The following is a 24,340-nucleotide window of genomic DNA, read 5'->3' as shown; positions in this document are numbered from 1 at the left end:
GCGACGTCAGTTGTTATGTCTCGGCTCCGGCCGCGGCCGCAGCTAATTTACGGCTGTGGAGGCCACGGCCGCGGCCTCTGGAGGTGGCAGAGGTGTTGGGGACGGGTGCCGCGACCGGCACCGCCCATCCGAGCGGGGCGGGCGCTGAGTGGCCGGGAGGCAGCCGGGTAGCCTCCTGGAGGAGCAGTCTCAGGGCCTGTTATTGGTTTTTTCCCTCCGAGACCGATTCCCTCTGCAGAGACCGCGACGCCCCATCCTGGGCTGGGCCGCTGGGCCCGCCCGCCTGAGAGGCGCCGCCCGCCAGCCGGCCCGAGCGAACCTGGAGCCGCCGCCGTGCCCGTCGCGCTTCTCGCGGAGCCTGGGCGGTCGGCGGGGCCTGGGGCCTGGGCTTCGGGCGCGGCGTTGCGGCGGCCGCTCCTCCCCGCGCAGGACACGCTGGGCCCCGGGCCTGGCCCGGCCGAGCGCCGCGCCATCCTGACCCGCGGCCGCGGGAGTCCGGCCCCCACGGCCCCTCGGGCCCCGGCCTGCCGCCCGGATCCCCGCCTCCTGGGCGGATCTGAGTTATTTTTTGGTCTCTCCCCATCCCCCTTGAGATCGCGGCACCGGAGGGCCGACCCCGCCACCTGGGTCAGTGCCGCCGCCGGGGGAGGCCTCCCTCGTTTTGTTCTTCCCCGCGAGCTCTCCCCGCGCTCCTCTCCTTTCGGTGCTTAATGGATGGGGGTTTTGAGTTTTTCCCCTTTATTTTTGTCGCCTCTTGACTGGGAGGCCCGGCGCGAGGCTCTGCGCCTCTGCGTCCCTCATCGCCGCCTCACGCCCGCGCGGATCCCGTCACCTGCCTCCCCGCCGGGGATGGCCGGCCAGTAACGGCGCCGGGTGGCCCGCGCGTGGACACGGGGCCCTCGCCCAAGCTGCCACCGAGCCGCGGCCCCCGCCCTCGACCCTTCTCTCTCCCGTATTCCGAGCTCTCTGGAAAGAGAGGAGACGCCAGGGAAGATGTGGCTGAAGCTTTTTTTCTTGCTCCTTTATTTCCTGGTCCTGTTCGTCCTGGCCAGGTTTTTTGAGGCCATTGTGTGGTATGAAACTGGCATCTTTGCCACCCAGCTGGTGGATCCGGTGGCGCTGAGCTTCAAAAAGCTGAAGACCATTTTGGAGTGCCGGGGGTTGGGCTACTCAGGGCTGCCCGAGAAGAAGGATGTCCGGGAGCTGGTGGAAAAGTCAGGCGAGTATCGGGCTTCCCCTAGGGTCCCCTCCACCTGGGAGAGGGGACGACCTGTACCTCCTGGTACCTGGCTGTTCCCCCACAGTGAGGCCTTCCCTGGAAGGGTTAAAGCTACCCAGGTTTGTTCGTCCAAGCTTTCTACAATCAAGTATGCGGATCCCAGCTTTGAGGAGGAGGCTGAAATTATTTGGAGGGGTGTTGGTGTATCCTTTTAAGGTTATCGTAAAATGACAGTTTAAAGTGTGGCTTCTTAGCGTTGTTTACTAAGTTGAGTGATTTTCTCAAAATTCGGGAATATCAACTAGTTACAAACTGGGAAGCATTATTTGTCAGTTGAAGTTCATAAAAACGTAAGAAAAACTCCAAAACGTTGTCTGTCAATAGCAGTATTTGTCACGATAGTAGTAATAAGGTACCCAGAGTGGGGACACATCTTTGGAATACTTACTATCAGAGGCACTTGGGCCTAGGATTTAAATGTTAAATCATGAGTTTGAATATAGACAGTGTACACCGCACAGTATTAGCTTTTCAGACGTTAAGTTTGGTGAAAATAAGGCGAGCATTTTGTATAAATGCCTGCCATGTTCGAGTTTATATTATATTTCTGTTAGGATTTTTTAAAATTTGCGTCTTGGATGTAAACGAAAAATTTTTTTTGTCTTCTGTGTCACAGGCACCCTTGCATTGTTTAATGGGTTGAGAAATATACGTGAAATAGTGCTGAGAGAATATTCAGTGTCTTAAAGAATGTGTTTTTAGGAATTGTTGGTTTTGGTAGGATTGCGTGAGAAATATGGTTAATCTTTTTCACTGCTGCACAAAGTATATCTTTAGATATACTTCCTGAAAGTGGAATGTAATTTGAGAAAGGCTTTCTGCGTTGCTGTAGGAAGCAGCTGAAACTGATGGTTATCTTTTTTGTTGTTTCAAGTATTTTTGTCAGCTGTATCTTTTAGAAGACAAATCTTTTCCTTCTTTAGCGCCCTATAGACATGTAGCGTGATAGACAAGAGTATGAGTTCGCTAGCAGTTTAACACTTGGATATTTGTAGGTTGCGGGTTATAAAACTCATATCTCACTATTAGGGTAGAGGAGAGGAACACGCTCTGCAAAAGTGATAAATGTTTCTTTAGAGAAAATATAAAATCATGTATTATTCTTGCCCCTTGTTTGCTGACTGGTTTATGGTGATTCTTATTTCTACCATAGGGGGAAGAAGTGGAGTAACTAGGGTAAAAGATCTCTAATAAATAAACTCTCTTGGTTTAGAGATGAGAAGCTGCCAAAGCCATCATTTTTTTATGGACAATAATTTGATCACACATTTTTTTGTTCTTTTGACTGTTATTTATTATTGCCTTCTTATGGGCCTAAAAATACTTGGCACATTGAATGTACTAGGAGTCCACATTTAACTTTAAGACGCACAGCCCAGTGTGACTCAAATCACACGTTTTATGGCAGAAAAGTCATGGTATAGCTGTTTAAAATTTAAGTGTTTATTGTGAAAGATTTTGCTGCTATCATGGTGCAGTACTTGGTTTCTCACTGTTTAATATTTAAGGCGAAAGTTAAAATAATTTGACTTTAGTGTTTTCCTTTCCTTTTTGTTTAACGATTCAAGCTCTAAATTTATACTGTAAATTTGTATATGAATATGGAGTTTGTTCTGTCTAACAGGTAAAGTTCTAACCTCCAAGTCATACAAACCCTGTTGCTCTTTTAAGCAGGGCTGATGGCAAATTCTGTGAACCCAATTCTACATCTTTTAAGTAAGAAGCATATAAGCCATAAGCCATACTGTTTAAAAATGTATATGAAGCCTGTATGTGTCATTCATAAAGCTAAATAATTAATAAAGTGGTGCCTTTTTGGAGTGGTACAAATTTGGTAATTTCCTAATAATTATGTGATAACCCCACTAAAATATAAGCCCTATTCTATAAGAGATGGATTTTTGTCTATTTTGTTCACTTTTCCCTGACACATAGGAAGTTCTTACTACATACTTATTGAATGTATGACTCCTAAATGGGTGTATTCCAGGTTCTACTAGTAGTTCTTGTCTATAAAATACAATGAAAGTACAATATCATGATTCTTAACAGTGTAAAAAATGGAATTACTGAAATTGGGAATCTAGGATTCTTGCAACCTTATTAGTGTTATTCTTTTCGTTTCTTCAGGTGACTTGATGGAGGGTGAGCTCTATTCTGCTCTCAAGGAAGAAGAAGCATCCGAATCGGTTTCTAGTACCAATTTCAGTGGTGAAATGCACTTCTATGAGCTTGTGGAAGACACAAAAGATGGCATCTGGCTGGTTCAGGTATGAAAAGCAGTAATAATTTGATAATTTGAGAACCCTAAAAAAATTATTTTTACTAAAATAGTATGTACCAGCCGGTGACACTTCCGTGTACTTGTGTCTTGTTTCTCACACATAACTCAGTTCTCTTAGGGAGGCTCTAGTATCTTCTTTTTTTTTTTGAGACGGAGTCTCGCTCTGTCGCCCAGGCTGGAGTGCAGTGGCGCGATCTCGGCTCACTGCAAGCTCTGCCTCCTGGGTTCACGCTATTCTCCTGCCTCAGCCTCTCCGAGTAGCTGGGACTACAGGCGCCCGCCACCACGCCCGGCTAATTTTTTTTGTATTTTTAGTAGAGACGGGGTTTCACCGTGGTCTCGATCTCCTGACCTCGTGATCCGCCCGCCTCGGCCTCCCAAAGTGCTGGGATTACAAGCGTGAGCCACCGCGCCCGGCCTTAGTATCTTCTTAAAAAGGTTTTGGAGACTGAGGAAAATGAAAATTGAGTAGTGGGAAAGAGAAAGTTGGGGGATGGGGGTCAACTTTTTGTTTAGAATCCCCAGAAGCAAATCTATTTTGGTTATTGGACCTTTGTTGAATTGAGAAATACACATATATATCCCTTTTATTTAGTGATTTGCACTGTTTCTCTTAGTTTTTGTTATCTCCAGTTTTTAATTCAGTGGCCTGAATAATTTTTATATATAAGTAAGAACCCTAAAGTAAAGTAAAGGAATCATTGTATTAGGGAAACAGCCAACTTTGTGACTATAGAGGAGCTGTTGTGGAAACTGGTGGGGGTGCTCATAACGTAACTCAGGATGATGAGATTGTAATGTTTAACCCTTGTTCTTATGATAGCAAAACTGTGAGCCTTCATTAGCATATTAGAATTTTAGAGCTATGAAGGACCTTAAAAATATTTTATACTTTCCAAGATGTAATTTATGGTGAGTGGGCATGCATTATCATTTACATATTTTAATGTAAATTAGAAAAATTATATTAACATAAATTTCATAAATTTTGCTTAGGACAGAACCAAAGTTATTTACATTTTAAAACTGTACATTCACTTAAAGTGACATATCAAGTATATTAACAGCATGAATGTGGCTAAAATTATTAATGTAGTCTGAATGGCTGAAGCTTGGAAATTATATCAGACTGACCCTTTCTGAGATTCTGACAGGTGAAGTAGCTTGTCCAAGGTCATGGAACTAGTTGGTAATACTGAACCAGGATGAAACCCAGGTCTTCTGATTTCTTGACCGGTACTCTTATCATTTCACACTGGAGTGGGCAAAGTTTGATTCAGGGCATGAAAATTAAAACAGTTTCTTCATATTTCTTTCTGAGAGTAAAGACTGAAAAATATGGTAGGAAAAGCTATGAGTTCAGAGACATTAGTTGCAGGTCTGGTACTGTCACTGTTGCAGGTCTGGTACTGTCACTGACTAGCAGTATGATTGTGAATAGGTATATTTTTCTGTTGCACGTGGCCTCAGATAAATACATAAACATCTAAAAAGGATAAAATAGTACAGTAGTCCACTGTACTAAAGGGTTGAGGTTTGGGAATTCTTCCAGAGATTACATTGTTCATCCATGGCCTTTCTTTATTGTAACCTTCCTATTGCATTTTTCCTTTTACCTTCCAAATAATCTAATTCAGTAATTTTTAAGTTCAGCAATGGGAGAGAATGTGAGGGTATGGGTGTAGTCTATACATTATCTATTTAAATTTTAGTTCATTTCTGTGTCAGTTGGAGTTGAAAAATAAGGTGTAGCTTTTTTAAAGCTTTAATTTCTAAGTATATTGTTATTCCATTTCTTTTCTCTGGTACTTATTTCTAATAGTCTGATTGAGAAAGACACTGGTTCTGATAATTTTAGATTTTATTACTGAGGTTGAATTGAATAGCCAGTCCCACTGCCCTGCGTTCAGTGTCTAAATGTCACACACATTGACTGATCCCATGGAAATAAATGGTGAAGATGTTGCACACCTTTGAAACTTGGAAGGGCCATGTCAAAAGTCTTGAGTTCTTTTGCTATATAGGCTGCTGCCTATAGACAACAAATACATTCTGGTTCGATAGTTAGCCGTATGTTCTTGGCTTGTAAATGATCTACTGTTTTTGATGTCCTGTTAAAGATATCCATGAATTAAGCTCCTGTAATAAATATGTGACAGAATTCATCAAAAGTTTATTCAGCTGTGGGTGTGCCAGGCCCTGTTCTGGGCCCTGAAGATATACCAGAAACACACACCAAGCTAAGGCCTTGCTCTGTCAGGCAGCTCACATTCTAGTTGGGAGAGGCAGACACCAAATAAATAAATATTTAATATAACATCAGTTAGTGGAAAGTAGTAAGAAGAAAAATAAGCAGATTAAGGAGATGAGAGTGGCAAGGAATTCTCTGGTAAGGTGACAAATGAAGTGAAGGACAAATAATGATAGTAAATGGTAGCATTGTAAATTCTAGTTGCTAAATTTTTTTTCTCTGAAAATATTTTTAAACCTCATAGGTATTAATAGTTGAAAAACAACTCTTAAAAAATAGAATGTATTTCTATGGTTTTTCTATGTATGGAAATAATGCAGTGGGACACCTACTTAATTTTTCCAGTGATGCTCAAGGTTTGCATTGACCACCACTGTCTGGCTTGTGTTCCTTGAGGCCAGTGGCTTACATCTGTCAAATGGCTGGCCTGGTCTGAAAGAACAATCTCTGGCAGGACAACTGAGAAGAATGAGATTGAAACCCTATCCTTGACACTGTGAACTAGCCAGCTAAGCCAATCAGCACAGCCACCTTGGTTTAAGCCCTTAAAAGAGGGTTGTATTTTTTTTTTAAACTATGCTTAAAATTGAAAATATCTACTAGAAACAGAAAAGAAATATTGTCTCCATTGCTTGCCATTCTTTCAGCTCAGATCATATATATTAATCTATTGTAAAATATAACTTTCAAGAATTCAGTTTTTAACAATTTGAATTGTTGTTATTTTCTGTTTACAATAGTCCCCCCATACCTGAGGGGGATACGTTCCAAGACCCCCAGTGGATTCCTGAAACCGTGGATAGTACCAAATCCTATATAGTCTATGTTTTTTCCTATACATGCATACCTGTGATAAAGTTTAATGTGTAAGTTAGGCACACTAACAACAACAACTAATAATAAAAATAGAACAATTATAACAGTATACTGAAATAACATTTATGTAAATGTGGTGTCTCTCTCTCCGAATATCTAATTGTATGTAGTATTTTCGGACTGCAGTTGACTGCAGAAAGTGAAACTGAGGATAAGGGGAGACCACTGTATTTTAGAAGAAGCTGACTAATTTATTCTCTGTCATTTGTTTTAAGTCTATGAGGAGTGTTTTCATAGATGAAGATGCACAGATGCCAGCCAGTTCAATCCTCTTCACATTTTCAAGCTTTTCCAGGTCCATTTTACGTATAGTCTCTGTAATGTGAACAGAATTTATTTTAGTTTTCAAGGTAGCAACATACATATGACATCTTTACCAATGACACACTATGAAATACATGAAGAACCAAGTGCTCTTTTTTCTAAGTTATTTCTTTTTTTTTTTTTTTTTGAGACAGAGTCTCGCTCTGTCGCCCAGGCTGGAGTGCAGTGGCGCAATCTCGGCTCACTGCAAGCTCCGCCTTCCAGGTTCACGCCATTCTCCTGCCTCAGCCTCTCCGAGTAGCTGGGACTACAGGCGCCCGCCACCACGCCCGGCTAATTTTTTGTATTTTTGGTAGAGACGGGGTTTCACCGTGGTCTCGATCTCCTGACCTCGTGATCCGCCTGCCTCGGCCTCCCAAATTGCTGGGATTACAAGCGTGAGCCGCCGTGCCCGGCCTTTTCTAAGTTATTTCTAACATTGTTTTTCTCCTTTGTCCCTAACCCAAGCTCATATCTTTCATTAGCTATTCATTTAACAGTTTTGTGGATTCTTTGGCCCCAGTCTTCATAGCATTACAAATAGAAGATGGTTACTTTTCTTTCAAAAGACCCTTGGTCAGAGAGGCAGATGGCACAGTGGATAGGCTTCTGAAGTGGACAAGTTAGCATAATTTATGGGTTTTATGGATTTATCCTCCTCTTAACATTTCTGTTTCTCTGTTTTGAGTTTTGTCATAGTTTAAAGAAGGACATATTTGTTCCCTACTGGCTGTGTTACATCATACGGAATTTAAAGTCACTGGAATTGAGGTAGCAGTGAGAAGCATCATATGATTTAAAATAAAGCTTTGGGTCAATATTTACTGAAGTATTACATCAATATATTTCCTGTTTGGCTGACAAGAGTTAATAGCTGATTTTAAACTTGTTTATCTTTGCTCCTAGACAATAGTTTTGTTCGAGGAGATTCTAAATTACGTATTTCTTTCTTGATACTACTATGGAGGTGAAACACATAGCAAGCCACTTTGTTTTATATTTTGTATTGGTAAAAAAATTTATAAATTCATAAAGTAAGAATACAAAAAAATTAAACAAAACACTGTTTTGTTTTTGTCAATCATTTGTCCTTACTCTTAATGTTTTATATAGTTTCCATATATATACTAGGTTGGCTTATGATTTTGAAAGTAGAGACTCCCTATTATAATGAAATACTGAGAATGCAGAAAATATCGTAGCACAATACTCTCATTGTTCCAGGGAGTTATGTTACTTAACTAAACCTGGATGTCGTTGTATGGAGATTAACAATATTAAAAGGGGTATGCCACATGGTTTGATCAGTAATAAACCTCACCTCTAAATAATGGGCATTTTAAAATGCACTGAATTAGACGTCTTTCTGTCTGACTGAGGTCAAGAATATTAATATGCAGTTGCTTAGCACGGTACTATTTATGCCACTGTTTGTCCAGAAAACATCTTGGTACAGGTTGCTGGGGAAGGGACTTTGATTATAACAGAAATCAAAAGCTTAAGAGTCTTTCCTTTAGAGACTCTGTGTAATCAGAACTAGAAGAATGAGTTATTAAACTGTAAGAAGCTGAAATTGTTTGGTTTGACATAAATATTTGTTGAGCACCCATATGAGTTGGACACTATATTAACTGCAAGGACTATAGTGGTGAGCAAGTGTGGGGATGCCAGAGGCAGATACCCTGGGAAAGGGAATGGAAAGATTGCTTCACTTCTAGCCTGTGTTGCCAGGTCTGTTCCAGACCTGGAACTCAAGCTGTACTTTGTCCAGTTTTTTTCTAGTCTTTGAAAATGTTCCCCACATACAGTGTTCCTTCTTGAGCTGCTGAGGAAAATGTCTCCCCTTTTAATGAGACCAGCCATATGAATGCCACTCAGAATCATCATGCATCCTTCTAGGATATGAGCTGTAAATTGGGGACTCTTACTGGTATGACATAGTGTGTGTGTGTGTGTGTATATATATAATATATATATAAAATATATAAGGCATATGTGTGTGTGTGTGTATATATATATATATGGCTGAGAATATTTTATTGTGCTGTGTGACTCAACCAGATGAGTTATTTTGTGCAAATATTAGCATTTTTATAGTGGTCGGTTAATTTAAACTCCACCAAATTCAATTTATGCTAAACCGTCAGTTGAATTATATAACTATATAGGACTTTGGGCACATTTTTAATTGCATAAATATAACTATAAATTAATATAAAATGCTTTCATGCAGTGCCTACAAGATTTTTCATTTTTGTGTAGCTCTGTCAGTCAGGGATCCTTAAACTCTTCAAAAACAAATGCTAGAACAGATTGCTGAATAAATAAGGCCTGGCATTGAACATTGTCTTGTACCTGCCCCAGGTATGTTCCCAACTCTTTTCACTCACTTCTACTATCTCTGCTATAACCAGGAGGTACCTGGGAAGAACCCCTCTCATTCCTCCTTCTTTTCCTAACATTGGAGCTCTTATCACATGTCTCAAAGATATCTGTGCAGTGAACAGGATCTTCACTGAAAGATGCCTCCAGACTTAGGAACTAAATATTTACACTGGCAAGGCAACCTCTAAACTCCTTGGAGCAGTGTCATTCTGCACACAGACCTGAAATGTTTGGGTTATTTGCAACCTTGATCAAGAAATGGGATAATGCCTGAAAAGTGAGTTATTTTTAAAAGAGGGCAAAGAGTAGAGATTATGGTAGTATGATTGCACGGATACTTCTTAATCTTCCTAAGGAATCTGAAAAATAAGTTAAACGTGTCTTTGATTATTTGACCAAAAGAACTATCAGATTGACTCTTGAGTGGTAGCAAAAAAAAAAAAAGAACAAGAGGCAACAGGAGCCTGCTTTGTTTGATCTTCTAAGTTTCTAGGCACAACTTTTTTTTCTCTCTCTTTTTTTTTGAGATGGAGTCTTGCTCTGTTACCCAGGCTGGAGTGCAGTGGCATAATCTCGGCTCACTGCAACCTCTGCTTCCCGGGTTCAAGTGATTCTCCTGCCTCAGCCTCCCAAGTAGCTAGGATTACAGATGTGTGCCACCATGCCCGGCTAATTTTTGTTTTTTAATAGAGGCGGGGTTTCACCATGTTGGCCAAGCTGGTCTCGAACTCCTGACCTCAAATGATCCACCTGCCTCGGCCTCCAGAAGTGCTGGGATTAAAGGCGTGAGCCACCATGCCCAGCCTTCTAGGTAAAACTTATAAAGTACTTTTGGACCAGAGAAAAATGTAAAGCTAGGGACTTACTGGGTAGGGAAACTGGTGTGAGCATCCTTCAAAAGAGCTTTCACCTATTAAGTGCATGTCCCCAGATTGCCTTCTTCCTGGTTACTTCAACTGTCTGAGTATTTGAATAAATTGTATCTGCCTCAATAAGACCACTTATTTTCATTAAAAAGTACTATCAAAACCACGGTTGGGGGCAGTGGTTCATGCCTGTAATTCCAACACTTGGGAGGCCGAGGCATGAGTAACTGAGGCCAGGTATTTGAGGCTGCAGTGAGCCATGATCGAGCCACTGCACTTCAGCCTAGGGAACAGAGTGAGACCCTGTCCCTTAAAAAAAAAAATGTAATATCAAAACTATTTGCTTAATCCCCTAAATTGTGTATATGTATTCATTAAGCTTCAAACTTATGTGATAAGATATTATGTATGCATGTGTGTCTCGGTAAGTACGAGGATGGTTATTTGGCACATAAAGTGAACTTCAAGTCACTTGTCATCACCATGTGCTGTCTCTTCTGCTGCCCTCTAACATCTGTTAGACATTCTAGCAGAGAGGCCACAGATGAGGTGGCTGCACCACCTCTTGCGTCTCCCAAGGAGTTAACTGTCAGCGCTCATTTTACACACCCACCTGCAACTTCACTTCCTGGAGGCTTTGTGAGTGTGAAAATGGTCCTTCCTCCCAGAAAGATTAGAGGCCCCCAGAGTATTATGTTGTAATTTTGAATTGTATAGTATCAGTAATATAGCATTTATGAAAATAAACTTGGCCTGTATACCCTGGACTTAAACAGATGGTTTCATGATGACTTTAGACATTTTTGGCTTTCCTTTAACTTCCCATTTAGTTATTTTTATGGTCTTGTTTTTAATGTTTTTTGGTTTTTACTGGTATCTGCATTGAAATTCTGCCTTCATTAAAGGCAGGAAGATTAGGAGATAAAGGGAAAAGGTTTAATGATTAGAAAGGCTGACATTTATAAGAGAAGTCTTGACATATTTTGAAGGTCTTGCTCTGTCACCCAGGCTGGATTGCAGTGGCGCAATCTCTACTCACTGCAACCTCCACCTCGCAGGTTCAAGTGATTCTCATACCTCAGCCTTCTGAGCAGCTGGGACTATAGGTGCCTGCCACCACGCCTGGCTAATTTTGTATTTCTAGGAGAGATGGGGTTTTGCCATGTTGGCCAGGCTGGTCTTGAACTCTTGGACTCAAGTGATGCATCTGCCTTGGCCTCCCAACATGTTGGGATTACAGGCGTGAGCCACCACACCTGGCCTCTTTTTCTTTTCTTAAGAATCTTTTTCTATTCCTAATCCTAATTGTGTTTGAAAGCTCTTGCAAATTTGAAGTACAAGTTCAATAATGTAAAATTCATTATGGTAATTCTTTTTGTATGTTAGAGCTATTCATGATTAAGCAAAAAGCCATAGAAGTAGTAGCATTTATTGATTTAGTCAAAGCATCCTTTAATAGAAAACATGTGTTTGACTCTTGGCTCCATAATTATACTTTTTAAAAAGTGAAATTTGAACTGTTGAACCTACATGTGATAATTTTTAGTAAGCGTTATTTGGATTATTGTTTAAAATTTTCTTTTCAGAGCAAAGAGAAATTATTCCAAGGGCCATTTTCTTCCTGTGTAACTTAATTAGAGAGAAGAGGCCACGTGGTGGAGAACGTGACTAGCCTTTTAATACAGTTTTGACTCCCTCCCTCTCTTTGTAACTGCCACAGAGTGTGGGAGAGTTTAATTTACCTTTCAGTGTTTTAAGTCTTTTTCCTATTGGATAGTTGCTCCTTCTGTAAGAATTGTAATAATAATGTGATGATACAGTAAACAAGAACTGGGAACAGAATATCTCTTTTTTAAGTGAAATTATATTGTTGATATAAATGATTGGCTTGACTCCATTTTAGGTAATTAAGTTTCTTTTTCTCTTTTTTTGGGAATAGGTCATAGCAAATGACAGAAGTCCCTTGGTGGGCAAAATTCACTGGGAGAAAATGGTTAAAAAGGTGTCAAGATTTGGAATACGTACAGGCACATTTAACTGTTCCAGTGATCCCAGGTAAGTTGATTAGGCAATTCTTAGAATTTGAGTCCTGACCAGGATCTTTCTTATTTAAAAAGGACAATGATACTAGAAGCCTGCTTGAACTGAAAGCTTATTATAATGTGTAGCACACTCTTAGTTACGCAGGTGCTTGATTAATAGTTTTTGATAAGCTGGCAGCTAATGACTTTCACTCTAAGATCTCTCTCTGTCTTCTCTATCTCCTCTCTCCCCGTCCCTTTCTCTGGCTCTTCTGTGTTTTTTCTATTGAAGATATCTCTTAAGATTGTGTCTTTAGTCCTTTTCGTTTCACCTTTCTTTTCCAAAGAGATCTCGGCACATTCATGGCTTTAGGTGACATCTCTGTGCTGATCTAAATCTTCTATCATTCTGACCTCTAGTTTGCATTTCTTTGCTTATTTCCATCTCTCTGCAACTATCCCTAGATATATTCTTTTCCCTGAAACCTAGTATCTGAAATCAGATTCATCCTCTTTTTCCTTAATCATCCATGTATCCTTCTACCTTTCTTTTTTCTGTCCTTCGCCGGTTTTCCCCCCATTTTCTCAAATAAGAATCCTTGGAGGTGTTTTTGTTTATGTTTTGTTTTTTCGTCATCATTTCCAGTATTCAGTCTGTCACATTATTTCTTATTTTATTATTCCATTATTTCTTCTTTGAAATGCCTTTTTTTCCATTTCTCATGCTACCAAGTTATAACTTAGTCTCATTAATTCATTCATTTAATTTTCCATTTGGTAAATATTTAATGAAAGATTAGCATGTACAGCATGTTTTGTGTGGAAGAGGAGGCATATATATATATATGTCAAAAACCCCATAATATTAGCTAGTTTCAAATGTAGGTAGATATGCCTGACTTACATCCTTTATATGTGTTAGCCGTAATGGGCAACCCATTGTTGTAGAAAACTCTCCTAAACCATTACTGTACCTCCTTTCCTTGGCCTTACATTTACTTCTCTTCTGCTTAGAACCCTTGTTTTGCCCGCCAGTAATATAGGGTGAGATCGATGGTAGAGTTCCCCTAAGAGTTGGTAATAGGAGGGAAGTTCCTATATCTCTTAACTCACATTTAGTCTCCTCATCTACCTGCAAGGCTCTCATGCTCATCTTCACCACAGAGTCTTTTTTTCTGACTTTTTTTTTTTGAGACAGGATTTGGCTTTGTGACTCAGGCTGGAGTGCAGTGGTGTGATCATAGCTCACTGCAACCTCCAGCTGATGGATGGGCTCAAGTGATCTTTCCACCTCAGCATCCTAAGTAGCTGGAACTATATGCGTGCATCACCACACCTGGCTAATTTTTTTTTTTTTTTTTTTTTTTGTAGAGATGGAGTCTTGCTATGTTGCCCAGGCTGGTAACCACAGAATCTTAATTACATCCCAATGTCTTTTGTTGAAATGTCCGAGATAGCTTAAGTCTTAATGTTCTTTTGAAAAGGAAATCATTCTGATCTCCATTCGTCATTTGCCAAAGACTTAGGATTTGATCTGATTCCATCATTTCCAAATAGAGTCAAAGTGAAAGGTCTTTTTCTTCCTCACTGATTTTTACAATACTAGAACAAATGATAATGCTGATATTTTGATTTTTTTAGTTATGCCAAAAGTCAGTATTCATATCACTGTTTTCTTTTAAAATACCCAATGTATTTTTTAAAAATCAGTGGAACTAAATAATACATTTCAAACATTATAGTTTATAAATATATTAGAAAACATCAAGTAAAAACACATTTTAAAAATATATAAAGTTGAATATATTAAAGTCTAATGTTATTAGATAATGAAGAATTCAAAAACACAAAATAAAAATAATCTGTTAAACGTGAAAAACTGAAAGAATGATTTGGTGGGGGTAGACAAACCATAATCTTATAATCTTATAAATCAGAGTGCATCAGAAGTATCATAATTCAGTCCAGTGGATTTTAGTGCAAATTTATTTAGCTCTTCTTTTGAAAAGCTCTGATTCTGTATTAGCTGAGAAATGGTGAAGAGATACATATAAGCTAGCTCCAGATGTTTTCCTCTAAATCCTTCATCTTCAAATAATCTTACCTCTTATTTACAATTAAAACAATGTTTTTTTGCATAACTTTTTGCTTTTTTGTTGATTGTAGCTGTAGTTTTTGTTATTTTAAAAAAGTACTTCTACTCAACTTCATCAGAAAATGATTTTGTTGCACAGTGACTTGTACCAGTTCCAATAATGTGTCCATGACTCCTCATTTGGAAAGTCCTCCTACTGGAATAAGAACTCTTTCTTGCCATAGAAGCTATGCTTAATCAGGGTCATTTTTCTCTTCTTTTGATGACTATGGAGATATAGAAGAACAAAATTTAGAGATATAGAAAAGAGTGTTCAGAATTTCAATGCAGGGTGTAAGTGGGCAGAGAATAGTGTTATTCAGGAAGTGTTTTAATCACATATTTTGAGTAATTGAGTCATCATCTTGATTTTGGAGTTTTAAAAATACCAAAACTCTGTGCCCCACTGTCTATGCTGCATTCTTTGACTGTAGTCCCTTCTCTGGGGTGGCCTCTGGGCAGCTGACTTCAATATGCTGGTCCCACTGTACAGCTATACTTTCCTGACCTGTTTAGCACCTGCCTTAGTCTGTTTTGTGTTGCTGTATAAGAATACCTGAGGCTGAGTGGTGGCTCACGCCTGTAATCCCAGCACTTTGGGAGGCTGAGGCAGGTAGATCACCGGAGGTAAGGAGTTGGAGACCAGCCTGGCCAACATGGCGAAACCCCGTCTCTACTAAAAATACAAAAATTAGCCGGGCGTGGTGGTGGGTGCCTGTAATCCCAGCTACTCGGGAGACTGAGGCAAGAGAATCACTTGAACCCAGGAGGTGGAGGTTGCAGTGAACCGAGATTGCACCACTGCACTCCAAGCCTGGGTGACCAGAGGGAGACTCTGTCTCAAAAAAAAAAAAAAAAAAATACCCGAGGCTGAATAATTTATAAAGAAAATAGATTTATTTAGCTCACTGTTCTGCAGGCTGTATAAGAAGCATGGTGCCAGCATCTGCTCAGCTTCTGGTGAGGCTTCTGTGCTGCCAGAACATGGTAGAGAAGGTCAAACGGAAAGTGGACACATGTGAAGGGCATGTGGCTTTATGTCAACCCACTCTCAAGGAAACTACTCCATTCCCTCAAGAACTAATTCAGTCTTGCCAGAGTTAGAGCTCACTAACTTGAGAGCAGCACTAAGTATTCATGAGGGATCCGCCTCCGTGACCCAGACACCTCCCACTAGGCCCCACCTCTCAACACTGCCACACTGGGAAGAAAATGTCAACATGAGGTTTGGTGGGGACAGACAAACCATAACCAAACCAGAGCAGCTCCCTTAAGAACATTCAGGACTACCACTTCTGAGCAGCTTCTGACTCTGTCTAGTTGTAGCAGCTTTAATTTCTTTCCCTATATACCCGGAAGGAGTGGCCTTGCCTGGCTCTACCTCTTCTTATTCCCTAACCAACAGATCGATTTCAGAGGGCTTTTCCTGTGAGGTTCATACTCTGTACTTTTCTTGAGAAAGTAGGAGATGAGGTGGTAATGATGTGTGGAGAGGGTTGGGGAGATGGGGGTTAGTAAAGAGAAGATAGAGGACATGGGAATTGCAGGAGCTGAGTGGTAAACAGGAAGCCTTATGGCAAGAGTGTCAGGGATGGTAGCCTGTGGAAAAAATGGAGAAGGAGAAGAGAAGGGGGGATTGCAGAGAGAGCCAGGAAAACCAAGGAGGCCAATGGCCTTGTCTGAAAAAACAGCATATATAAACAGAAATGTTAAGGTTTCTCTCTCTTCCTTTCTTCCTTTCTTTTTTTTTTTTTTTTTTTTTTTTAGATGGAGTCTCACTCTATTGCCCAGGCTGGAGTGCAGTGGCACGATCTCATCTCACTGCAACCTCAGCCTACTGGGTTCAGGCAATTCTTGTGTCTCAGCCCCCCAAGTAGCTGGGATTACAGGTGCGTGCCACCATGCCCAGCTAATTTTTATATTTTCAGTAGAGACAGGGTTTCACCATGTTGGCCAGACCATTCTCGAACTCCTGGCCTCAAGTGATCCACCCGCCTTGGCCTCCCAAAGTGCTGGGATTACAGATGTAAGCCACCGAGCCCAGCTTCTTTTTAAATATAGCATGCCACATCAGCAACTGGAAGACCGAAATTCACAAGCCATATTTCCTATCGTTTTTAGTCTTAAAATTCTCTAAGAGATCTTAAAAGGTCTGTAAGAGAACTCAAAAGGTTTAGTTTAAAAACTAGAGGCTATTTTCATGGTATTGTCATTGAATTTGTTCAGATCATAAAAAAATTTTTTTTGAATTGGCAATAAAAGTTTTTATATTGATGTAAGGTAATACAACATTATTCTATCTGGAATGAGAAAATTATTACTTAGCTCTGAACTGAAAAAAAAGCACAATATGTTTGTTTTCTTATATGAAGAAATGTCTGCACTTAGAACTTGTTCATTTTACAAAGTAAGTTTTCTGTCAGAAAGACTGTCATTTAATTTATGGCACAAATCAGAGGCCACAGCAGGAAGATAAAATAGATGGCCAAGAGTTGAAATGTGTCATCACAAATATCATGTGCAATGAAAACGTTAAAGATACTTGAAGATACTTAAGATATAAATAAGACAATTGTCCATATGCATTTGGACTTGTTACTTTTTTGGGATAGGGTAAAAATAGAGTTCATGTCAATGAATGAATTATTATTTTGCATTGAGTAGAAGATATTTATTTTGTAGAAATATATACTTTTCAGACCATTTCAGTTAAAACAGTAATGATATTAATGGAATCTGTCTTATTAAGGAAGTGAATCAACTCAACAAGAAGCTAAGAGTCACAGTCTATGATTTTGAGTCACCTAGACAGTTTTCCAGAGTCATCACTAACCTTAAGACATAGCGTGTTGTCTTCATTTATCTTAAACTATATCACAGAATCCCTGAGATAAAATTAGTTATATTATCATTATAAAGCCATATGCTACCTACGTCAAGTCTCTTCTCTCTTCATCTGATCATATGATGTGTAATATGCTTATTTAATAAAATATAATCCATGCTAAGTAAAGCATAACATCTATGACTTTTACATCAATATTCTGAGTAGCAAAATGAGAAGTCAGATATTTATTACTATGCATATACAAATCTGTAACAAATAAAACGTATCCATGTGGTAGATTGTCTTTGTTACAACTTTATTGAGGTAAATTTTACTTAAAAATTTCACATGGTAGGTTTTGGAAAAAAAATGCTTTTTAAAAACAAAAGATTAACTCTTCTGTGTGGTACATGAAAAAAGAAACTAAAACTAACTAAAACGAAAAACAAAAGGCAGCCTGGGCGACATGGTGAGACCCCATCTCTACAAAACATTCTTTTAAAACTTAGCCTGGCATGGTGGCATGCATATGTGGTCCTAGCTACTCAAGGAGGCTGAGGCAGGAGAATCACTTGAGCCCAGGAGTTCAAGACTGCAATGAACTGTGATTGCATCAGTGCACTCCAGCCTACGTGACAGGGAAAGACCCTATATCTTATTATAAAAATAAAATAACTAAAAATTAAAAAATAAAAACAAAAGGAAAATATTTTCACTTACAATCTCTTTACTGGGATACAACAGCTGTTTTCATTTTTCTTTTTTTTTTTTTGAGACGAAGTCTTGCTCTGTCGCCCTGGCTGGAATGCAGTGGTGTGATCTTGGCTCACTGCACCCTCTGCCTCCCGGGTTCAAGCGGTTCTCCTGCCTCAGCCTCCCGAGTAGCTGGGATTACAGGCACGCGTTGCCATGCCCAGCTAATTTTTATATTTTTAGTAGAGATGGGGTTTCACCATGTTGGCCAGGATGGTCTCAATCTCCTGACTTTGTGATCCGCCCACCTTGGCCTCCCAAAGTGCTGGGATTACAGGTGTGAGCCACTGCGCCCAGCCTGTTTTCATTTTTTAATATTTCTTTTATTACCTACTTTTTTAAGGGGAGATGGATATCACAAGTCTCCTAGCAAGAACCTGTCAATAGACAGGTTTCCAAAAGGAAGAGAGTCATGATTGTACTGGATAAATCTAAACGAATGATTGAATTTTAGTTAAATTCTTCTGAATATACTCTGCTGTAAAATGGGGATCATTTTTGAAGTGAACCTCTTAATATAAGTACTTCCTGTTTTTGTTTCCTCTTTTTAAATACTCCCCTTCATGATCTTCATTGAAGAAATAAGAGAATACAAAAATATATGGGGCTTGCCGTTGCTCTTTTCTTGGTTGGCTTTTGTGCAGATTACTTTGTAGCAGTCAGGCATTGTGGTAGTTGTTAATTAAATGGGTAAGCATGACTCCTACCCTCAAGGAGCTTGCACCAAACCAGTGACTCAGCCATAGGATAATCTGTTTTATTCTCTTTTTCTCCACCCATCTGGATTCTAACCATCCTTCAAGACCTAGTTCAATTCCTAAACCATTCATGAAATCTGCACCAGCCCAAACTTTGAACTTCTTTTGCATTATTTAGCAACAGAATATATACAGTTTTATCTCTGTTTTGTCTCAATAGGATTTTAAATTCCTTCTGAGTATGAATTATTTTCTTCTTATCTTCTGGATCTTAGCACATAATGCAGTTGTAGGTACATGAGAGATGCCAAAGTATTTGCTGATTCCTTTGACTCAGAGGCTTTTCAATATACACTTTATTAAAAAAAAAAAAAGAAACAGAAATACAAAACAAACTAGAAAAACAGAGCTTGCTTTTCACAACTGCCAAGTAGTGGTACCACTTTTTGATTATTTGGAAATTATTTCATTTTGGGGAGAGGTGCTAAAGAAATTTATCAGGGAAGATAAATTGTTTGCATTATAGCCTAGCTGTTTACTTACAGTTTCCTCTCTCATAGATATTGCAGGAGAAGAGGCTGGGTCCGATCCACACTCATTATGTCTGTTCCACAAACAAGTACTTCAAAAGGGAAAGTCATGCTTAAAGAATACAGTGGACGCAAGATTGAAGTAGAGCACATTTTTAAATGGATAACTGCTCATGCAGCTTCTCGGATCAAAACCATTTATAATGCTGAACATTTGAAAGAAGAATGGAATAAAAGTGATCAGTATTGGTTAAAAATATACCTATTTGCAAACCTTGACCAGCCCCCAGCTTTCTTCTCTGCACTAAGTATAAAGTTTACTGGAAGAGTTGAGTTTATTTTTGTTAATGTAGAAAATTGGGACAACAAGAGTTATATGACAGATATTGGCATATATAATATGCCATCATACATACTTAGAACTCCTGAAGGAATTTACAGATATGGAAACCATACAGGCGAATTTATATCCCTTCAGGCCATGGATTCATTTTTGCGCTCATTACAACCTGAGGTAAATGATCTGTTTGTTTTGAGCTTGGTTCTAGTTAATCTTATGGCTTGGATGGACTTATTTATTACACAAGGAGCTACCATAAAGCGATTTGTGGTTCTCATAAGCACTTTAGGGACATACAATTCTCTATTAATTATTTCCTGGCTACCTGTGTTGGGCTTTTTACAGCTACCTTACTTAGATAGCTTTTATGAATATAGCTTAAAATTGTTGAGATATTCCAATACAACCACACTGGCTTCATGGGTAAGGGCAGACTGGATGTTTTACTCTTCACACCCAGCCCTGTTTCTCAGTACATACCTTGGTCATGGTTTACTAATTGATTACTTTGAGAAGAAGAGAAGGCGCAACAACAACAATGATGAAGTCAATGCCAATAACTTAGAATGGTTATCAAGTCTGTGGGACTGGTACACCAGCTACCTCTTCCACCCGATTGCTTCTTTTCAGAACTTTCCTGTAGAATCTGATTGGGATGAAGACCCTGACTTATTCTTGGAGCGCTTAGCTTTCCCTGACCTTTGGCTTCACCCTGTGATACCAACTGATTATATTAAAAACTTACCAATGTGGCGATTTAAATGTCTTGGAGTCCAGTCTGAAGAGGAAATGTCAGAGGGGTCTCAAGATACTGAAAATGACTCAGAAAGTGAGAACACAGACACTTTGAGTAGTGAGAAGGAAGTATTTGAAGATAAGCAAAGCGTACTTCACAATTCTCCAGGAACAGCAAGTCACTGTGATGCTGAGGCTTGTTCATGTGCCAATAAATATTGTCAGACCAGCCCATATGAAAGGAAAGGGAGGTCATATGGATCATATAACACTAATGAAGATATGGAACCTGATTGGTTAACTTGGCCTGCTGATATGCTGCACTGTACTGAATGTGTTGTTTGCCTAGAGAATTTTGAAAATGGATGTTTGCTAATGGGGTTGCCTTGTGGTCATGTGTTTCATCAGAATTGCATTGCGATGTGGTTGGCTGGGGGCCGACACTGTTGCCCTGTTTGCCGGTGGCCTTCTTATAAAAAAAAGCAGCCATATGCACAACACCAGCCCTTGTCAAATGATGTCCCATCTTAACCATGTGCAATTTGTCCTTTATAAGCTTTGAGTATCTTACAGCTTGCCTTTTTAATGTTAGTCACAATGTTTTTGTGGTTTGAAGTTTAGTTTAATGTTAGTGCAGTGACAGAAAATACACATTATGCTAATGTTGATGACAGAATTTATTTGGTTGCCTTGTGTGTTAATTGAATGCATACTTAATTGTAAAATTTTTTTATTTACAACATTGGAAATTCAGAAGTTAATGTTTTTTTGTAAGCACAAAAGAAGTATGATAGAAATTTATCCTAGCAAGACTTTACAAGATAGGATCAAATTCTAATGGAATTGAGCCGGTTTCTTATCCTAAATGTTTCCTCCCTTTTTACAATCTCTGTCCGGCACCTCTTGGTTAAATAATGTATGCTGTGAGACATGAAATTAAAACAGACCTATGAAATAAATTATTTTAAAACCAGAAGATTACAGATTTTCCAATGTTAAATTTTTTTGATAAGGTGGCTGAATGATACAGATGTTTTGCTGGTTTGTTAATTTCACAGGTAGATCAAACATGATTCTTGACTCACGTTGGGGAGGAAGACAAAATGTTGCTGGCACTTGCTAGATGTGACAGTTCACCTTTTAGCTTGGTTAGCTTTGATGGGAAAGAATTTCATGGTGGGCTTTTGAAAAAGTACTAAATAATTTATTAGTACTTAGCACATTCATCTAAATGAAATCAACTATGGCATATTAGCCACACATAAATTATGTTTTTTCTGACTTTTACTTTTGAAATTTTTTAAAGCTACAGAAAGCTATAAACATAGGACAGTGAATATCCATTTCTTTTTATCTAATTCACCAAGTGTTCACATTTTGTTATATTTATCTCCTATGTCTTATGTGTATATTTCTTTTTTTTTTTTTTGAGATGGAGTCTCGGTCACCCAGGCTGGAGTGCAGTGATGTGATCTCGGCTCACTGCAAGCTCCGCCTCCTGGGTTCACAGGAGTAGCTGGGACTACAGGTGCCCACCACCACGCCCGGCTAATTTTTTGTATTTTCAGTACAGACAGGGTTTTACCGTGTTAGCCAGGACAGTCCCGATCTCCCAACCTCGTGATCCACCCGCCTCGACCTCTTAAAGTGCTGGGATTACAAGCATGAGCCACCGTGCCCGGCCACTGATCCTTTTGAAAATAAACTTCAGTCATCATGATGACTGACTGCTAAATATATCACCACATATCTAAGAACAAGGACATTCTTTTATGTAACCACTATACCATTATGACACCCAAGAAATTTAACATTGACTCAATAATAGCTAATGTATATAAAATCGATACTCCCCAATTGCTCCTGAAATATCCTTTATATCTAAATGTTTTATTTTTGTTGTGAACTCAGACATAGTTGATACATTAAGTTTAGTCTCCTCCTTTTCATCCTTTCCTCTAGAGTAATTACCCCTGCGCGCCCCTCCCCCACCTTTTTTTCTTTTTCTTTTCTTTCTTTTTTTATTTTTAAGACAGTTTCCCTCTTGTTGCCCAGGCTGGAGTGCAATGGCGCGATCTCGGCCCACCGCAGCCTCCACCTCCCGGGTTCAAGCGATTCTCCTGCCTCAGCTTCCCAAGTAGCTGGGATAACAGACACCCACCACCACGCCCAGCTAATGTTTGTACTTTTAGTAGAGATGGGGTTTCTCCATGTTGGCCAGGCTGGTCTCAAACTCCCGACCTCAGGTAATCTGCCCGCCTCGGCTCCCAAAGTGCTGGGATTACAGGCGTGAGCCACGGTGCTAGGCCCCTGCCTCCTTTTTAAAAAAGTAGACTCTTCTTTGATTTCTCTCTGGTGTTCTGTTTTATTTTTATCATTTTTTTCTTTTTTTGAGATGGAGTCTCTCTCTGTCACCCAGGCTGGAGTGCAGTGGCATGATCTCAGCTCACTGCAACCTCCACCTCCCTGGCTCAGGCCATTCTCCTGCCTCAGCCTCCCGAGTAGCTGGGATTACATACATGCACCGCCATGGCATGATCTCAGCTCACTGCAACCTCCGCCTCCCTGGTTCAGGCTATTCTTGTGTCTCAGCCTCCTGAGTAGCTAGGATTACAGACATGCACCACCATGCCTGGCTAATTTTTGTTTTTTAGTAGAGACGGGGTTTCACCATGTAGGCCAGGCTTGTCTCGAACTCCCAGCCTCAGGTGATCTGCCCACCTCGGCCTCCCAAAGTGGTGAGATTACAGGCATGTGCCACCACGCCTGGCCAATTTGTTTTATTTATTTTTATTTTATTTTATTTTATTTTTTAGAGACAAGGTCTTGCTCTGTTGCCCATGCTGGAGTGCAGTGGCATCATTATAGCTCACTGCAGCCTCAAACTCCTGGGCTCAAGCGATCCTCCTGCCTCAGCCTCCCAAGTAGCTGGAACTACAGGCTCAAGCCACAATGCTAAGTTTTGTTTTGTTTTGTTTTGTTTTTTGTTTGTTTTGTTGTTGTTGTTTTTAAGAGTTGGAGTCTTGCTTTGTTGCCTAGGCTGGTCTTGAACTCCTAGGCTCAAGCAATCCTCCTGAGTAGCTGGGGTTACAGGCACAAGCCATCATGCCTTGCTAGTTGCCTTTTTCTGGTACTAACATTTTTGGAAACTACAGGATGGTTGACTTATAGAATGCTCCACTTTCTAGATTTGTCTGTTTCTTTCATGATTAGATTTAAAGAATATTGCCTAGAAGGTATGTACTTTCCATTTGTATGGCATCAGAAGGCACATCAGTTTGTCCTATTATTGGTGACATTTGGTTAAAGTGATATTTGCCTTATCTTTCCATTCTAAGATACTTTTTCACTTTAAGAAGGAACCTGTTGAGACTATGCAGATATCCTATTCCTCAACAATCTAACCCAATGGCTTTAACATCTGTTGATTCTTTGCATCAATCAGTTATTAAATAGGAGTTGCAACATGGGAATTTTATTTATTTATTTCAAGACAGGGTCTTGCTTGGTCACACTGGCTGCAGTTGCAGTGGCATGATCACAGCTCACTGCAGCCTCAACTTCCTGGGTAGCTGGGACCACAGGTGTGTGGCACCACATCCAGCTAAGTTTTGTATTTTTTTGTTAGAGACAGGGTTTCGCCATGTTGCCAGGCTGGTCTCAAACTCCTGGGCTCAAATGATCCACCCGCCTTAGCTTCTCAAATTGCTGGGATCACAGGCGTGAGCCACCGTGCCTGTCTAAGATAGGGGTTTTCTAATACCATCATTCATTCTACATTTATTGACTGACTTTTTTGTGAACAAGAACTTCCCATTTTTCTTTCACACTTTTGATTCACAGATTCTTTAAAATACCCTATGTGTTAGAATTTATGCTTCTTCTTGATTTTCAAATCATCCCAGATTTGGCTAGAGAGAGCCTCTCTAAGCCGGCTCTTATGTCCTATTGACAGTCCCTTAAATCTCGAAGCACTTCCTTGCTTTTTGACACAAGGTATCCTAAGTTCACTTTGTATTTTCCCTGAGCCAGCCCTGTAATCAGCCATTTCTTCAAAG

At 39.9% G+C, this 24,340-nt stretch overlaps 1 protein-coding gene and 1 long non-coding RNA gene across 4 annotated transcripts; one reads left to right on the top strand and one right to left on the bottom strand.

Moving 5' to 3' along the window:
- RNF103 (ring finger protein 103) lies at positions 1 to 21,258 on the top strand. Of its 3 annotated transcripts, XM_055243614.1 has the most exons (5): positions 1 to 83; positions 1,053 to 1,219; positions 3,410 to 3,549; positions 12,184 to 12,299; positions 19,238 to 21,258. In XM_055243614.1, the coding sequence occupies exons 1-5, from the start codon at positions 16 to 18 to the stop codon at positions 20,811 to 20,813; spliced, it is 2,067 nt and encodes a 688-aa protein (XP_055099589.1). In that variant the 5' UTR covers positions 1 to 15; the 3' UTR covers positions 20,814 to 21,258. The 3 variants fall into 3 exon arrangements, with proteins under 3 accessions (XP_055099589.1, XP_055099588.1, XP_063473636.1); XM_055243613.1 differs by having other exon boundaries at positions 12 to 1,219; XM_063617566.1 differs by lacking the exon at positions 19,238 to 21,258 and adding an exon at positions 13,637 to 14,369 and having other exon boundaries at positions 13 to 1,219.
- On the bottom strand, positions 6,865 to 20,429 carry LOC129463102 (uncharacterized). The gene is made up of 4 exons (XR_008651007.2): positions 20,293 to 20,429; positions 19,221 to 19,413; positions 14,370 to 14,626; positions 6,865 to 7,005 (listed from the first exon to the last, which is right to left on the bottom strand). It is a non-coding gene; the product is annotated as an uncharacterized lncRNA (long non-coding RNA).
- Positions 21,259 to 24,340: the final 3,082 nt, after the last annotated feature.

This window comes from Symphalangus syndactylus, chromosome 14 (genome assembly GCF_028878055.3).
Source record: "Symphalangus syndactylus isolate Jambi chromosome 14, NHGRI_mSymSyn1-v2.1_pri, whole genome shotgun sequence".
NCBI classification, from domain to species: Eukaryota; Metazoa; Chordata; class Mammalia; order Primates; family Hylobatidae; genus Symphalangus; species Symphalangus syndactylus.
Note: the sequence above shows the minus strand (reverse complement) of the source record. Positions and strands in the feature narration are given on the sequence as shown.

Coding starts and splice junctions, on each gene's coding strand:
- RNF103 (XM_055243614.1), top strand. CDS start 16: ATGTCTCGGCTCCGGCCGCGGCCGCAGCTAATTTACGGCTGTGGAGGC. Junction 84..1,052: donor CACGGCCGCGGCCTCTGGAG/GTGGCAGAGGTG, acceptor CGTCCTGGCCAG/GTTTTTTGAGGCCATTGTGT. Junction 1,220..3,409: donor GGAGCTGGTGGAAAAGTCAG/GCGAGTATCGGG, acceptor TCGTTTCTTCAG/GTGACTTGATGGAGGGTGAG.